Source organism: Cuculus canorus, chromosome 1, assembly GCF_017976375.1.
Source record: "Cuculus canorus isolate bCucCan1 chromosome 1, bCucCan1.pri, whole genome shotgun sequence".
In the NCBI taxonomy this organism is placed as follows: Eukaryota; Metazoa; Chordata; class Aves; order Cuculiformes; family Cuculidae; genus Cuculus; species Cuculus canorus.
The window spans coordinates 49,830,145-49,848,525 of record NC_071401.1 but is presented as its reverse complement, the minus strand read 5'-3'; the positions used below and the strand labels follow the sequence as shown (position 1 = coordinate 49,848,525).

General features: G+C 36.5%; 1 protein-coding gene across 4 annotated transcripts in view; it reads right to left on the bottom strand.

The window, feature by feature from the left end:
- Nucleotides 1-18,381, bottom strand: part of NALCN (sodium leak channel, non-selective) — a 229,008-nt gene that overhangs the window by 181,304 nt on the left and 29,323 nt on the right. For 3 of the 4 annotated variants that reach the window (XM_054085381.1, XM_054085371.1, XM_054085388.1), the window contains exons 5-6: nt 17,238-17,377; nt 16,283-16,411 (exon numbers count right to left, since the gene is read on the bottom strand). In XM_054085381.1, the coding sequence (XP_053941356.1) occupies nt 16,283-16,411; nt 17,238-17,377 (269 nt within the window). Of the gene's footprint in view, nt 1-16,282; nt 16,412-17,237; nt 17,378-18,381 lie in introns of those variants that run through there. The other variant, XM_054085395.1, reaches the window with a different exon arrangement.

Genomic DNA, 18,381 nt, shown 5'->3' with positions numbered 1-18,381 from the left:
GGTTACATACATACAAATGTACCTCACAGGAAGAACCTGAATTGATGTTTCCTGGCAGTACACGTCCCTGTTTTCCATGGCACCTATAGCAAAACTAGTGTTTCAGCTACTGTGTGCTCACGTAAATATAATCCCTCTTTGAGCATCATGTCCTTATTAAGTCTGTTCTTCAGAGTGGTTTTGACAACTTAAGAGAAAAATTACCCAAGGTAGCTCCTAACTTTCTGTTTTCTGTCAGCCTGAATTTCTCTGTCAAAAACAGAAATGGCATTTTGTTATTCTGGTATTCTCTTAACTTGTTAAGTTATCACCAGAAAGCCATTCAAGATTACCAATCTACTTACATAGTTTCCAGGTCCAGAAAATTACAGAGAAAAATGAAGAAGGTATTAAAAAAACCATTCCAAATGGTCAATTAGGTAAAAATGAATTAGCTGGAGCGGAAAGGAATTCTATGCCCATCTCTGCACCAAAACCAGGCAATGCACAGCTGTTGAGTAAAGAACTACTGTGTTGGTAAAAATACCACAACAGACATAAAAAAAGGCTGGCAGATCACAAAGCAAGTAAGTAGCAGCTGTACAGTTTCCAAATAGGGAGCAACACATTAACTGGGATCTCAAAGGAATTGACACTGAATTCTGTGCTATCCATTTTCATTAGTGACCTGGAGGACTGTGTGAACCCTGCTTCATCAAAATCACACAAAACATATGCTGAGAAATGACAAAAACCTTTGATAATGGAGAAAGATTATGTAGTTCTGAAGACCTTAAAGGTTAATCTCAATAGCCATGATTAAACATCAAGTAATGAAATCAGAAAGTGATAGAACCTAAAGTCAAAATGGACACTGCTGTATAAAGAATACTAAAACAGAATTAGGCTTGGATCACATGATTGATAAAAGATATACTCCTCTTTAAGCTATCAAGAATTCATGGTTTCCTCTTCTGCTTTATGAACTGAGATGCCCAACTCAGAGCATGCAATTTTGAAAAAAAATCATTCTTATATGTTTTTCTAAAAGACTCTCCTGTTTTGCCATGCACCATGAGTATTATTAATTATTTTTGCCATGTTATGTCCTGAGTATTATTAATATTGCTCTCTTACATTATATAGGTGGATTATATTTAAATAATTTGTCTGTAGTGTGGAAACCAGAGTGACCTACTTCTGTGAAACACCTTCACTGCATCATTCTAGACAATTATAGTCCATGAACATTTTTTTAAGCTTTAAATTCTAATATTATTATTGCCCCTTGCCTGGAAGTGCTCAAGGCCAGGTTGGATGAGGACTTGAGCAGCCTGGTCTATTGGGACATGTCCCTGCCCATGGCAGGGGTATTGGAACTGAATGATCTTTAAGATCCCCTCCAATCCAAACCATTCCATGATTATATCAGTATTTTATGAAATTAGATGTAATTTACTTGCTGATTCATAATGGTAAACTCAGGTCAGCTGCATCATGTGTATCCTGATTTTAACAATGGTTTTGGAGCTACTTTGTAGCCACCAAAATATAAATGCAAGCTATGTATAGACTGGCAGATTAACAATAATGGAACCTCTCAGGTCACAGACCTGATACAGCAAATACAAATTTCTAGGGTAGCAAATACTAACTTCTTTCCTGCTACTTTCTTACTAAAATATTAAACCTTACAAAAGAACTGATTTTCACATCATATGCAGAATAAGTTCTATTTAGTCACAAACACTTTGCATTCTAGATTTAAAGTTCCCTTCTGCAACTGAGTTCATGCAAATGCCCAACACTTGTAACTCAATTTGATTTTCCTCACAGATTGCTAGTGCCAAGTCATCAACCTTAGTTTGCTTTCTCCCTATGCTACAGTCCTGTTTTAGAGCACAGGACCTTGTTTTCCAATGAGAGACTTTCCTTAAAGAAGATAAATTACAGAAATGAAAAAGAAAAATAAAGATACTCCTGGTACACCCATAATTAATGGCTGTAATTTTATACTGATAACAATAAGTAACTCTGAGATTAATGTTCCTGTGACAACATCACACTAGTAACATTGTGCAAAAGGGAAGTTTTAAATAGCTTTCCTATTTAGAATATATCCTCTTAAAAGCTCAGATAGCTTAAGTCAGCCACAATACAGATGCTGATACCACTAGGTAGTTTAAAATACTTCTCTCCTACTCCAAGTTAGGTTTAGTTTCAGAGACTATGGAATTTAAAAGATAGAAAGCCTACATGGAAAAGTGCTTGCTTTTTATCTGGTTCCTTGTGCAAAACAAAAGGGAGAAAGGTTAAAGTCTATTTGTTGCTTGGTGACAGTGAAAGCAATCTAAGCACGTAGGCAAATTTCCTTTCATTTGCCCTTTTAAATGTGCATTTTATTCCAAAATCTGTACCTTAATTCTTACTGTACTACACTAATCAAATAATTTTCTCCAGTAGGAAGCTCTGAACATACAATTACTATTAACAGATGGTTCCTAGGCTATTTCCTTACACTACTGCTCTTTTTACAGAAAGACCTAACAATAACAACAGCCACTCCTGCACAACTGTTAGAATAATAATATTCTGTTACAATAATTACATTTATAAGAACATTGTGTCTGTCAGGAAGTTTTCTATTGATCATTTTCATAATTATTATCACATGATGACCTCAGCTTAACAAGAAAGATATTAACATATAAAACACTGACATAGATATTTCTAAAATTTGCAGTCCTTATTATTAGGCATATTTTTTTTTCAAAATATACTCATTATCAGTTAACTCGCCTGTTACAGAAGTCAGTTACATATGTAACCACTAACTTCAGTGAAAGTGAGTTGTACTGTAATTCGGTTCTATTGATAGGCCTTCTAGCTTGTCAGAAAGAGATGGCAACTTAGGAGAACGCTGCTGCCGACGTCATTGCAGTTTCTAGATAATCCAATACCACTATAACCAAAAATCACTAGCAGTAGTCAAAGACACTTTAGAGAGTACATCCCTGGCTTGAAGATTACAGATATGTCTAGGCACAATGCTTCCTCTGATATTTTATAACCTTAGCATTCCAAAGTTTGGTCATTTTTAAATGTGCTTTACTTCTAGACAAGCTTAGGTCTAAAGTCACCATGTACCCTACTTACAAAACTAGTTTCCTGTTTGTAATCTGAGGACAAAATCTGATTTATCTTTTCAACTCTAAGTGTGAAAACTTCATCCATATTTAATGATTTAATGTTTCTTGTATCTGTATTTATAACTACAAAGCTTCCAAACCTTTTGGGTAACAGACTGTCTCTATCTATTTATTCTTTTTATTATATTAAAAGATAAGATAGATCATGCTTCAAGGAATCATGACTTTAGGAACACTACAAACACAAAGCCTAAGATTTGGCAACATTCCATATTTTACATTTTAACTTGGCAAATACAGATTTCATTTCTAAAGAATTAGTAACTGATGAGAATATGAGACAGCATCTGCTAGAGATAATTACATTCAAATCAACAGATCCAAATAACTAAGGGCATCTCTCATCTCTTCTATTAATTTTTAATAAATCTTGAAATAGCAGGGAAATTCCAGAAGAATGCTAGTGTACCATTAACTTTTAAAGAACAAGCAGTATAACTGGTTCGCCTGACATCAATTGAGACAAAAGAAAGAGTGAGCTTATACAAAGTCTAATCAATAATGGATAAAGAATAAAGAACAGTAATGTAATTAAAGGCAGGCAGTATGGATTTAGAGAAAATAATTCTCATCATACAAACATTATTTTCATAAGATTACACACATGTCCAATAAAATTGCCTAACTTAGACTTTGTAAAGCAATTAATTCAATAATACATCTGATTAAAAAGTTGGCACTATACAATATCAATAAAACGCAGGCTAAATGGTCTGAAAACTGATTAACTGACATGTCAGAAACATACTTGCCAGTGAAATGAACATCATGATCTACTGTAATCAATGAAGGTGAAACAGGTATGAAATTAAGAGTATGGATAGAAGCATAAATAACAATGAGGACAGGGCAGTCTGACAGATTAGCAGGATCATTTGGTTACCTGGATACCATAAAACAAAAGGTGCTTTAGGACAGCCAACTGCAAAGTTATAGAGGTAGGAATACTGAAAGTAAACCTTGTGGCCTATAGCCTAAGGAATAAATGGGACAAAAGAGGATGGAAATACTATATTATAGAATATGCATGTTATGTGAGAGTTTAGGATGAGGGGATATCATAGGTCATCCTGTCATGTTTGTCCCAACAACATTATCACAAGAGTAATCCAGTGCTTTCCCAGACTGTACAAGCAGAACAAAAATGAATTAATGTCCTCTCTGTATGGCCTTCATACAAATTATGATTAATAGTATGTACAGGTTTTTTATTCATTTTTTAAAAAACATTTGGAAAATTAAGGAAATCATACAAAAACATTAAAATGCTTTGCAGTAAGAGGCTACATTTAAAAGCTAAATAATGTTGGTTTATCAAAAAGCAAATTGAAAGGTGCCTCAATTGTTGTGTGTAAGTCGATGCACACAGGGAAAATACTGGGAATTAAGGTTCTATGTAATCCAGGGTAAAGAAGTATAACAAGAATAGAAAGCTAACAGTTGAAGCCAGATAATTTAAGATGATGGATTAGGAACACATTTCTTTTAACAGTGAAACAGTGTTTGGTACAAATAAAAAGTTCCCTTGTTTATTAATAGTTCTCGTGCCAACTAATAGAGCACAGATACAGATCCAGGAGTCAGACAGAAGCTATAAAATTTCATAGAGTGTAAATGAAATGAAGTCTGACTAGATGATCCAATTGTGTCTTTTGAATCTAAATTCAGTATATAGTTATTTTAACATTTCACTACTGCTAATATTTTGTCTTTCAGTATGTTTGCCCCAAGGTACATAGATTTTTTAAAATCTTTTCATTCAGTTCAGATTTTTTATTCATTATTTATTAATTCACTTTCAGGTTTCAGTACCATTTTTTTTTTTTTGACAGTTTTCAGAGTCTTCTAGCATCTAAGCTTGAGCCTTTATGGATAAAACTTGGAGATTCTTATATTTTTCAGTCACTTTTTCAAGAATATTATTTTCAAGAATATCAATAATTAATTATCAATTAATTATTGATAATTATATAATCAAAAATATAAGAAAAGGAATGGTCTTACTCCCTTTCTCCTCCCACCCATATTCAGTAATAAGGCATGATTAAATCAGACTGCCTATTAATTGAGGCAGTAATACTATGTAAAGTTTGATATTATTTTTATTGTACCTTTTTTTTTTCATTTCATACATGATCTAAATCAGGGTCTACAAAATGTGGCTTTTATGATATATGTATTCCCATTCACTGCACAGGAATTTTTGAAGAGATTTGACTTAAATCACTGACTTTATCTCACATTTCAGAATGTGAAAACTCAAAGGCTCAGGATCTCTTAGCTGAATCATAGAATCACAGAATAGTGTGGGTTGGAACAAACTTTAAAGGTCATCTAGTTCCAATTCCCCTGCCATAGGCAGGGACACATCCCAGTAGATCAGGCTGCTCAAGGCCCCATCCAACCTGGCCTTGAACACCCCCAGGGATGGGGCAATCTCTAGAAGGAGCTGATTAATAAAAGGTTGCAGCTCTGCAGTTCTGACTTATCCCACCTAATTTTAGACAATGAATAAAGAAAGACAGAAGCACATCTCCAGAGGTCCAGAGGTCGGTGGGTTCAGCCACACGTCTGAAGCACCTTTCTCTCTCTACGAGCCAGAGAGGAAATTCAAGGCATTTAGGTTTCTAACACAAACTAATATCAAAACCAGATGACTCTGTACTCATGGCAGATCGTTCATGTTATGCAAAGCAAATGCTGTCATTACCCAAAAACCAGGATGTTTGCAGCTACTGAACAGTTCTGACAGTCTGCTGGTTTGATCACTAGTTACTGGCGTTAGAGAAAAATAAATTCATACTCAGTCATTACCTTTCAGAGTAACAAAGCCACCAAAGTTAGCCACAGAAAAATTAGTAAAAGAAGAAATTTCTCCTAAGAACAGTGCTGGAATGTACATCCAAGCACTAAAATGCAAATCTCAAAGAAGAAAATTTTCAGAAGTTCAGTATGGATTTGTTCTTCAAGTAGTATGTATGAACAGCACTATTTTGAAATATTATGAAATGCCACGTGACATAAGAGCTCTATGACAGCCCATTTGTATGACTGCTACAATCAGTCATGAGGGAGCTGAATTCAAATAGCAATTGCAACATATGTATGTGAATGCAAGACTTGCTTCACAGGAATTAAAACAATCTGAATTAAATTAAATCGGCATTTACGCAACAGAGGAGGCTGTCAGTATTAAGTGCTAATACATAAGAAATAAACAGGAAAAGGTATAAATAAATGTAGTTAGCTTGCATGAATTTGCATTTCACTGAGATGTATCTATACTTATTTATGTGAATTGATCTCATAGCAACAGTACCTATTACAATCCAATAAAGTTTTTCCTTAGAGAATTTAAAAGAAAGAGTGAAAAATGCCTCTGTTCTCCCTTAAATTGCAAGAACATGAACTGAAATATATGAAACAATCTAAGCTGAGAACCATCACCCACAACAGCACAGTTAGCTGCAACCACAGAGCAGGACACGTTTCCCTAGGTCTCTCTTTGGACCACTACACCATGCAGTTTTATCTCGACAAGCTTTCTGCTTAGGCACAAGATCAGGTAATCCTCAGCATCATAAAAGAATACTGCCTTGAATCCAAATCCGAACTACAATGAAAACAAATTCCTCCTAATGTTTGCGTTCTAAAGTGCTAAGACCATATACAGGATGCCTTCATCAAATATTTACACAGGCCAGTGACTAATGCAACACGTGAAGTGGCAGGAGATGTCACTCTTAGCACTGCAAAAGAAAGAGTTGCTATCACTGAGCACCTAAGAACAAATTTTCAACACCATCCAGCTAGCTCCACATGGAAATCGTTTAGCATTTGATGACATAACTGGCCATTCCATCAAAGCTCTCACTTTACCCACTTGCTTTTAGGAGAAAGCAGCTGAATCCTCCATTTTATAGCATGACAGGTACACAAGGCTGACAGGAAATCTTACTGCTAAAAGTGGATCACTGTTTTTTTCCTGGTGAAATGGCTTCACTGACAGGGCGTTACAGAGAATATCTTCAAAATATGCAGCTGTAAATCTCCAGTAAGATATCATAATTTTGTCAATAAGGGATAGGAAACATTACTGGGGTTCCATATTACCCAAAAGTAAAAGCCAAAATTAGTCTAGCCTTCAAGCCTACAGGTTACATCCAGCTCAATAGAGAAAACTAAAGGAGCTGCTGAAAGTTCGTAACCAGAACTTTTTTTTCTTCAAGTACAAGCTGAAGGGCCCTTCTCATTAACCTGCCAGGCAGAGCATTTACAATAAGCTGGTCTGGATTGTAGTTTTAACACTGCCCCTATGCAATGGCTACAATGATGAAGAGGCAGGCAGCATAAAAGTTCAATGCCCCACATAAGGCAAGTGTGTAAGGAGGCTAAGCTGTTGTTCGGGGCAAGCTAGGCGGACAAGGATGAAGACAAGGAGCTGGAAAGGGGAGAGTGGGCAGAAAAGAATGAATTTGTGAAGGATATTGGCCAAGTCAGGAGTCAGTGAGCCAAGCAGAGCCTGCTACAGCAGAAGCAGAAGGGTGGCCAGCATTTCAGGCACCTAAAAGGAGGGAATGTTGTGCATTTGTGTCAAGTAAAAACAATGCTCATCGAGTATAAAGGCAACTGATGAGCCTGTTCTACGCTAAGGAGATAAGAAAAACAATTTGTTTTTTTTTCTGGAAATTTATTTAAAACTCTTCTATCTAACACAAGAGAGAGGGCCGGGGACTGAGGCACTGACTAGGGAAGAGGCTGGAAAAGCAGAGGTGAGGGCAGGGGATGTGTATAAAGATTGGGTAGAAAAATATTTACATTAATGTAAACCAAAAATTAGCAGTAACACCTCTGATAGCAAGAAGTATTTTTTTGGTGAGAGAACTGGGTATGCTACGTGGGGCAGGATGAAAGAAGAAGCTGGAACATTCAAGAACACGCTTTCACCCCAACTTCAAAGTTTAGTTATACAAGAAGAGAGAGAAAACAAGATGCAACAAGTCAGGATCTCTCTTACTTCTGCCTTAACACGCAATAATTCTACTCCTGCATCCAATCCTTCCTACTTTCAATGCAGCCTTCTTTAAAAGCAATGTAGCAAAGGCAAAGAGCTCTCCAGGTGCCCCGAGGACAGTGATAGTTGACTTTTGTTATGTCAAGAGGGACCACATAGAATCATAGGAAAATAGTTGGATATGAACCTTCAACTGTACATTAAACACAGTTTCCTGCCCCAAACTATTCCTGTCTTTCCATGAGAAGTTCCCACAGCCTGTTTTAAAGAATCCCAGAAGGAGATTCAGAACCTCTCTAAGGAATGGACTCCAGTGCAGTCTTATCCCTACTGCTACAAAGATTTTCCCGATATCCTATCTAACCTGACATTGTCTTCCTGAAATTTATTACAAGTACTTCTTATCCTAATAGTAGTACAGAGAGGCCAGATTCCTTTTCTCTGTGCAATTTTTTATCCACTCTAAAACTGCTACATGTACACTACTTTTTTTCAGTTGAACTAAAAATCTGCCACACTTATCAGCTCTGCTTTATAGATCTAAGCTCATGCCCTTTCCTTTAGACTCTCTCCAAAAGATGCCTAAATATTGTTTGATTTATTCATTTTTACCAGGTCACAATTCTGTTGATCTCTGTTCCTCCATTATGCTCCCAAATCACTCCATGAATAAATACTTCATAGTCATTTACAATGGTGTACTTGTACAGCTTGTTTTTCCTAAGTGCTGTATATTGTCCCTTCTGACTTTCATCCAGAGAATGTCTTCAATTTGACAAGATCATTTTCATTCTAGTCTTGCCTTCCAAAATGTTTGCAGTCCCTCTCAACCTCATGTCATCCTCAGCACAATAAGTATATTCTATCTGCCGTCATCAGGATGTTAATGAAACCTCTAAATAGCACAAGACAGACTTATGTGGATTCCCACTCTTTCCATTCTGACAATGAGTCATTAATATCAACTCACTGACTATGTTTTCCAGGCAGTTTTGCACCTATTCTATGATTATTTTCACCTTAACCATGTTTCTCCTGCCAGCTTACAAAAACGTCTTGTAAGACTGTTACAAAGCCTTCCTAAATAAAGATATATGATATTCATTCTTCTCTCCAATTCACATGGTTGTTACCCTAACGTAGACAATTATATTGGTTTGACGTGTTTTATACTTGACAAATCTGTATTAGCTCCTACTCTCTTTCTAGTTATCTTCCAGCTGCTTACATTATTCACTGCAAAATTCTTTTAGGGATAGAGGTTAAGTTTACCTGGCTTTTCTCTCCCTGTCTCTTATCTCTTCCGCATTTTTTAAACTTCTGCTGTTTTCCTGTCCTCCAGCTACTCACCCATCCCTCCACAAGTTCTCAGAAATAGTAAAATTGCTGAAATGATAGATTTAGTCTGCTCAGATGTATCTCAGGATGAGCACTCCAGCAATTCCCAGGCCTTTACAAATTGCAGTAATTCAAGGGACTGGGACAAGAATCAAATTTAGACACTACATTCAGCTTCCGGAAAGCAGTACAAAACAAAAAGTCACCTGGTTTTTGAAACGACATATAAGACATATCACTCACGGAAAGAGAGCTGAAATCTCTTTCAGAACTTTTTCCTTACTGTTTCCTGTAACTGCTTGCATATCCAAAAGTGACTCTCTCTCACAGCCTCTCTCAGTCAAGGGAGCTGTTCTGTTCAGTGATAACTCTTATCTAACCTGTTGTTCTGTTTTGAGCCAAAGCAGAACTAATTTTCTGTTTTCCCAATGATATTTGGCTTTTCCCTCAATTTTATGACATACTGGAGCATTTTCTCATTTGCAGCAGCCTGGCCTCTTACAGATTTCCTGCAAAAAGTTCAGTACTCCGTGGGCCTTAATTCTGTGAGGTGACTTTCAGGTAAAAAATTTGTAGATAAATATGGAACTTTTTGGAATTGTGGTAGCTGTAGAAATGTGGCAGTTAAGTCATTTGAGTTCTTGTTATTTATAGACAGACAATTTCACCATAGTTTACAAAATTAAGTCCAGCTCACTCATAAGGAGTATTTACAAGCCAGAGGAGAGGAATCCCATAAACATTGTGTAGAAGTTCAATAAACTTTAATGTTTTCACCGGGACAAAGAAACGTGTAAAGCTGTAATGACTCCAAATCTTAAGCATTGTCATGTGTCATTACTGAGACAGCAATTGCTGGGGTTATTGGGTTATAATCACGCTATTGTAAAACTTCATTAAAAGGTAACCTTCCCACTCAAAATGGAGCTGGACAAAGAAAAGCACTGGAAAGCCTGCATGAAATGAATAAACAGCCCAATTGCTTTGGATAACCGTCTAAACAAAACTAGGATTACTGCTTAGAAATCACAAGCCCTTTGAAAGTGAGGAGAGTTTACTCTTAAAGACCGCTGCCCTTGGGCACCAATACTGGCTCTCAGGTCAGCAATCTCTTCCTTCCCTTTGAGAGGGTCCCACTTGGACAGAATTATATCCTTTTTTAGTCTGATGCTGCATTTTTCTTGATATTTGGTTGGAGTCTAAACAACACCAGGCCTGAAAAAGGAAGATTTCTTCTATTTCTCTTCCCCCTCAGCAGTTTATACTAGAGGCCGGTCATCATTAAGAGAGATTGTGAATTAACCTCAAAGGCAGCATTAAAGCAGTGCTGATTGTTCAACTAGCATCAGTAAATTGATGTACCCTGTTAAAGAAGTCCTGCTACATTGATTTCTAAAGCTTAGCCTCTGATTTCTTCCCTTTCTCAGAAATCCAATTACTCATTCGTATTTTCCCACTGTTGATGTGAGACAGTATCTTGAATCCCTTTTGTTCTTTTTAATCATATTTATTTCCTCTATTAGATATAGTGGTGAACTTTCAGCTCCAAAGCCTTTGAAGATGTTTTCTGACATTTTCAGGGCCTATCCACAGACAGATGGAAAGATGTCCAAGAACCTCTTAGATCTTTCTACTGCTTGGTAATTATTTTCTTATCTATTTTCCTGGACAGTTCCCACTTTAAACAAGAAACCCTGCAAAGAAGGAGTTTAAATTGACTGCCATGGTGACAAGGCAGACGGGTTTACAGAAATACTCCATCTATACCCTACTGAAGGTGTTAAAAAAAGTCCCTGAAAAACAACTTTGAGACAAGAAATAGAGAAGTACTACAGCTTATGGCATTTAGCCATATTAGCTTACTTTGTTTTGATGAGGGAAGGCTTCCGTTCCCTAGCTGAAAATTACAAAAGGAAAATTTACAGTTGTGAAATTTGCTGTTTCGTACCGTTGCATGAAAGCATTTTTGTATAGTCAAGCATGTTTTGGTAATAAAAATAATGAAAATACTCACTAGCTAGTGTGTGAGGATATATAAAACACTGTAACAGAGCCGAAGCAATGATTTGGAAAAAAATTATCTCTCCCGACCTTGTGGAAGTACCTTTTCTATACTGGAGGTGCCTGAGAGTAAATTACAGTAGATTTGGGAAGACAATTTATTTTCCCCATTTTTATTAACTTCTTTGACATTAATGTCAGATATAACAAAAGAGCCTCTCAAACTGCTTATAATGCATGGACTTGACTTACCTAGATAATTGGATTATATATACACTACATTCCAAGTATACTGTGTGTCTTCCAAGTAAAAAAAGAAGATCCATACTATGGAAATGCATGTCATATATCGCTCATTCACAGAAAAAAGATATACCAGTTGGAGAAATCACGAAGGAAAAGCTGCGACAGGACTGTTGTAAAATAATATGTAGTAATCACAAAGGAATACTGAGTGGAAACATTGTCTAGGAAAAAGATAGTGTTGCCTGTAGGAGAAAAAGTCTGGCAAAATAAATAAGGTTATAAGAATAAGGGAAATATATTTATCATAAAACAACAAAAAAACCTTTTCAGCCTTTTGAAGGAAGTCAGGTTTTCCGTATTTCACAGATGGAATAAAAAAACTCAGATCACAGTTAGCTCACTTCAGTTTTTCTTTTTGTCAGAGTTAACATTAGAAAATAACTGAGGAGGTGGAGAGACAGGAGGTCAGGCAGTGTGGGCGTCAAGATGGATGGAAAGATTAAAGAACTTGCAGCAGTCAAAGAGACAGCAAGTGTCTGATGAGGCTGCTACGTCCTTTCAAATAAAAAAAGAATAGCAAGATTTTAAGATGCCTTTTTCAAAAGACACTTCCCTCCCTTATGAAACTAATTCAGAAGGCAGTAGATTTAAAAGAAGTGCTTTCTAAAATTTCTGAAATAGATAAAATCTTGACCTCGATAATAAGACTGTATTTATTTATTACGGTATTGGGACCAGCTCTGTTTAAAATCTTGGTTGGCAACATGGACAGTGGGATTGAGTGCACCCTTAGTAAGTTGGCACAATTTATATGCTGGAGGGAAGGTATGCCATTGAGGTGGGCCTGTGTGAACCTCATGAAATTCAACTAGGCCAAGTGCAAGGTCCTGCACAGATCTCAGGAAATCCCAAGCACAAATACAGGCTGAGCAGAGAATAGATTGAGAGCAGCCCTGAGAAGAATTTGGGAGTGTTAGTTGATGAGAATTTCAACATGATCCAACAATGTGCACTTGCAACCCAGAAAGCCAACCATATCCCAGGCTGTATCCAAGAAAGTGTGGTCAGCAGGTCAAGGGAGGCAAATTTCGCCCCTCCACTCTGCTCTTGTAAGACCTCACCTGGAGTACAGCATCCAGCTTTGGGGAGCCAAACATAAGAAGGACATAGATCTGTTGGACTGACTCCAGAGGAGGACCACAAAGGGCTAGAGCAACTCTCCTGTGAAGACAGGCTGAGACAGTTGGGGTTGTTCAACTTGGAGAAGAGAAGGCTCTGGGGAGAAGTTATTGCACCCTTCCAGTAGCTAAAGGGGGGCTACTGGAAAGATGGAGAGGGACTTTTTGCAAGTGCATGTATTCACAGGACCGGGGTAACTGCTTTAGACTGAAAGACAGTAGATTTAGATTAGAGACAAGGAAGATATTCTTCAGTATGAGGGTAGTGAGTCATTGGAATAAGTTGCCCAGAAGTCATGGATGTCCCATTCCTGGAAGCATTCAAGGCCAAATTGGACAGATCTTTGAGTAACCTGATCTAGAGGGAGGTGTCCTTGCCTATGGCAGGAGGGTTGGAACTGGGTGATATTTAAGGTCCCTTCCAGCCCAAACCATTCTATGATTCTATGACTTTATCTTTGCCACTAGAATTCTGCAAAATAAGAGGCAGATCACCTAAAATTAAAATTCTCACAGGTGGCCACAAATTGGATGCTTTTAATTTTCTAATCTTGACTTGAATGTCTTAGATGTAGTTTGCAGAAATATTAAGTTCCTACAGCTTACTTTAATGAGCTGTGGCTCATGAAAGACTCTGAAGGTATTTAAGGCAAGGTACAGCCAACTTTGGCCACTCTCCATTGCCTGGAACAGAGCCACCTGAGATAGACAGACAGATTCAACTTCTGAGAGGAGTGCTTAATCCTCATTATAAAGTTCAGAAATTGAACCTCAAAGATAAAAGTAAAATTTGTCTAGACGATTTTTGTGCTTTTGTGCTGTACAGCTAATAAACTCTCCTGGATTCAGAAATGGCATGTTGCCTCCATTCTAACTACACTTTGTACCAAAGTCTGCCTCTAAATTGTCCTCTTTTGGCACCAGAAATGTTATTTCTTTCTCTATATATGTTCTTCCAGCCCATGGTGCTTGTTCTTACAAATTCTGCAGCCACCTCTGGACAGGTCATCCCTGAACCAGGTGAAGAAGGCACAGCCTAACTCCACTCAGAGCTTCTGCATTGCATTCCTCAAAAATTAGAAAAAGATTAGATACGTGAAAGTGTTCACAAGGTATAACAATGAATGTTACAGACAGGAAGAAGAATTAAGTGCTTCCAGAGTAGGAATGAGCAGGTTGGATGGGATTCTGAGCAAACAAATCTAGTTAAAGATGTCCCTGCTCCTGCAGGGGCATTGGACTAAATGACCTGTAGAGGTCTTTTCTAATCCAAAGCATTCTGTGATTTTATGTTTCTGTGAACAGTAAGGTAAAAGTCCACATGTAAAGCAACAAAGAAAAAAAATATTGTTCTTTGTGTGAGCATCATTCATTTGTCAGAATACAGGAGGCAGCACTTCTAGGGAAAAAGTCTTTTTCAATGTAACTGTAGTCCTCATATACCATCTAAAAGTTAAAATTATAAGTTACCCATTTAAAGTTACAAGTCTGGTTTGAAGAAGGCAAAAGTGATTAATTACTTTCTGAAGGTGCCTAGCTCAGGTTCATAAAAGTAACTTAAAATAGTTTTCTAGTTTTTAAAACAGATAAATATATATATATACTTGGTGATACTGAAAGAAAAAGGAGTTAAGGCTAGATGTTCACCCTCAAGTCTAAAGTTTCCTTACTTCTGTATGTTTTGGTTTTCCATCTTCAAGCCATTTCAGACAGGTTTTTATTTTTATTTTAAGTGCCAAATATTTGACCCTTTTAACCTATTTGTGTAAGAAGGCTTTTCAACAACCTAAAGTTGAGGTGTTTCCATAAACAACTTCTTTTTCTAGAAAATAATGCAGTATTCAAAGAACAACTCATGCAGAAGAAATAAAACAATTTTGTAATGGGCAGACTTAAAGTTATAAACTTGACTTTCCATATTGCAAACATTATTATGTCCAATTTCATCTTTTTCTGCTGATTTAAGGGAAAAGCTGTATTCAGTGACATGAGCAATTATACAATATCTGATTTTCCCTGTGTTGTCTGTTCCACTTATTGTTCCAAACAACATAGGTAAATAACAGAATTACAGATCTTCTCATGACCAGAAAGAAATTTTTAACAAAGATTTCCCCATCCCAGCGTGTCTATATAGGAAGCCATAAAAAAGTTGTGTTATAAAGATTTTCTCTTAAAAAAAAGTCAGAATGAAATATCTCCTTTTTAATCTAGATGAAGATCAGCCCCATATTTTACTATAGCATTGATTAAGTAACTAAGAAAATGTTGAAAAGTCTATTTTTTATTTTATTTAACAAATACTGTATAAAGTCTAGCATATTCTCAAATAATTTTCTAACTTTTTTTGTATCTAACACTTCCAACAACCTTATTTTATATCTGATAGCTTATAGGCTCTGGTTTAGAAACGTCTTTCAACACAAGAGTTTTGCTATAATCAGACTTTTCATTTAGCAGTGGCAAATTAAGCAGTGTTCTGTTGTTTTACAATGTCTACTCTATTTTATGTTCTGACAGGTTCAATACAGTAATAAAAGGTTTGAATTTTGACTAGAGCAAAAGGCTACAAGTCCAGAGCTACCATTTCCCTATACAAAGAAATGAACAAAAGGAAGAAACAGATGTAACAGAATCTCACAATGCAATGGTGGTATACAGCCAAGCCCTCAATTCAACAGGACATAGAAGCGTATACTTTTCTCTGATTTTAAGAGTCATCCTAGTGACAAGAAGCTGTACTGTACTTCAGGTTAATGTGTTTAGGTATGTGCTGAATCAAAAACTTGATGTATACTCAATCACTAGTGCAAAATATTAATCATAAATTTTTTCCAAAGGCTGGGTAAAAAAGGTCTTCAAATTTGAGGATCAGTTCCCTGTGACCACTTGATCCAGAAAAGGTGTGAGATTCTAGGGGAAGTTCTGCCCTGTACTTTAGGTCTGGCCCCACACCCCCACTTTCTGGAAAAGACAGGAGGATACAGCAAAGCTGATGAATCATGAGTGACCCAAATTCTTGATAAGCAGCAATTCTCCTCTTAAAGACTCCTTTGCTTTCCCTCCTTCTCACACCCCGACATGTACTCAGTCACCCACCCCCTAACCCAGACTGCAGCCCAACACCATAGTTTGGAATCTCTCTGTCACAGTTAAAATTTGTATTTTTCATTATTCCTAACATTTTTGTTCCCCCAATTTGTCTTAGCATATTTTGGTGGACTATTTCTAGTCCAATTTACACCCACTGACACAAACTACAATTATACATATGCACGGAAAGAACAGCTCCATGTTAGCTGGGCTGGATAACTCACCCTGGCTGCGTGTCATCGGTCACGCAATGGTAAGTAAAAGTTCCAAACATCTGCACTCCCAGGATACCATACAGGAGAAGAAAGAACAGAAGGAAAATTGAAACGCTCCAGATTTGCTCTCCGGAACGCCTGGCAATAAAATAAATGACACTGAATGTACAGGCAATGCGAAGTATCCTCTGAAAAGTTCCAGAATAGAAAATGTGCTTACACAGAGAAAATAATATTTTATCCTGCAGAAAATTTGTCCTTAAATTTGATCTCTCACTCTGTGTGGAGATAGAAAAGGGAGCCACCTTTTTTTCTAAACCCATAACTTAGGGTAACTAAACTAACTGTAAACTACAAAGGGTGGAACAAAAGCCCCAAATTAAATGTCTGATGTCTAGCTGTCATAAAATAGTATGAAATTACTTATACAGACAAGATATGATGATGAAGTAAATCTGATAGCAAATAAAGACCAAAAAACTGTACTGCATCACCATTAGATGGTGTTTGCCGTCACATGCTGTATCAAACATACTTCGGTGTGCACACTTGCAAGTAAGCATTTCTGTGCATATAACAATACATGTATACTTGTAATTGTAACGATTAGGATACGTGCTTAGGTATTTTTATTTATGAATAGTAGCCTACTAAGAGGGTTCACTTTGATTTTGAAGAGCCCATATTGACGTAACAGAATTTACTGCCATTCATTGAAAATTGCTGGCTACAGTTATTAACAAAATGCTTTCAGGTTTATTTAAGTATTTGAAAGTTTTGATAATTTTCTAGGAAACTTAATGGTTCATTAAATATGGAAAATAAGCAAGATTCTTTTGGACAGAACTAAAACTCAGGGAGAAAACTCCCATTAAGCATGAAGGGTCATTCTCTGAACATAGTCAGTCTTCTATGTAAAAATTGAAATCTCTACTGTTCTTTTTCAGATAACAGCTTTACTTACTTCAAGATATTTGTTATCCTAGTTCTTGGCAGCTCAAAACGAAAATATATCCGGAATGCTCGAATCATAATGAGTGGTCGTGGAATCCGTAACATGCCCCAAGGTGACATCTGGTCAACTAGTTCAGCAATTTCAAACACCTACAAACAAAGAAATCACGAGTTTTTCTTGGTGACTGTCATGTTCCTATATTTATTTACAGAACTTTAAAAACTATGAACACTATACATGACTTTTATTTTCATTTTCCATCTTCTCTTGGTTTATTTTATGCTTCATTTTAACTGTATCTTTTAAAAGAAAAGTCTTAGTAAATCCTCTAATCCACTTCTAAATTATCCTAATGAAATTCCAAAAATATAGTCTGCCTATGTTTGTACTGCTTCTGTCTCAAACAGTTCAAGAAGACTGTGCAACCTTCTGTCAGATTCCTGCTTTTGTGCTAGTCCCACCCCACACATTTCCCCACAACTTTGTTAAAAGAGAATAATTTACATTTCCAAATACAAAAATCAGTATCTCTTAATGTTGCACACCATTAAGGTTTTTACTATGATATAAAGATACATATATACAGATTGCCTTATGAGTTGCTTATAAATTCTCCATTTAATTCCAAGTGCATGAGAAAACTGTACCTATTCTTCTTCTGGACTCAACTTAAGACATCAATTTCAGCCAAGCTACAGAACTTGGAGAACCATTTCCTTAATACAATCACAGGTTAAGCACTCTGTAAAGACTACTTAGCTTAACGACTGGATGAAAATATCTTGTTTTAATCCTTGTCTCGTCTCTCACTCTCACAGAATAAATTAATTAAGATTTACTCAAAATACTAAGAAAATGGAGGGGAAACTGGCAATGCATAAATACGTGCTTCTCTGTAATGACCAACCTTCAGCTTACATGTATACACAAGGTACCAAATTTTCCACTGTGTATAAAGCAGAAAATTACAATGTGTCTTAAATTTGTCAGAAGTAGATAAGTTATGCCTTAAATTGGCTATGGTTAAGGACTGATTGCTTTGCAGGACACAATTAGACCTGTACTTTAATACTCTACGCTTTTTTGCAATATGTCCAATTTCCCTTCTTTATGCATATTTTTCAGATTATTTCCAAATGTATTTGTTATTATT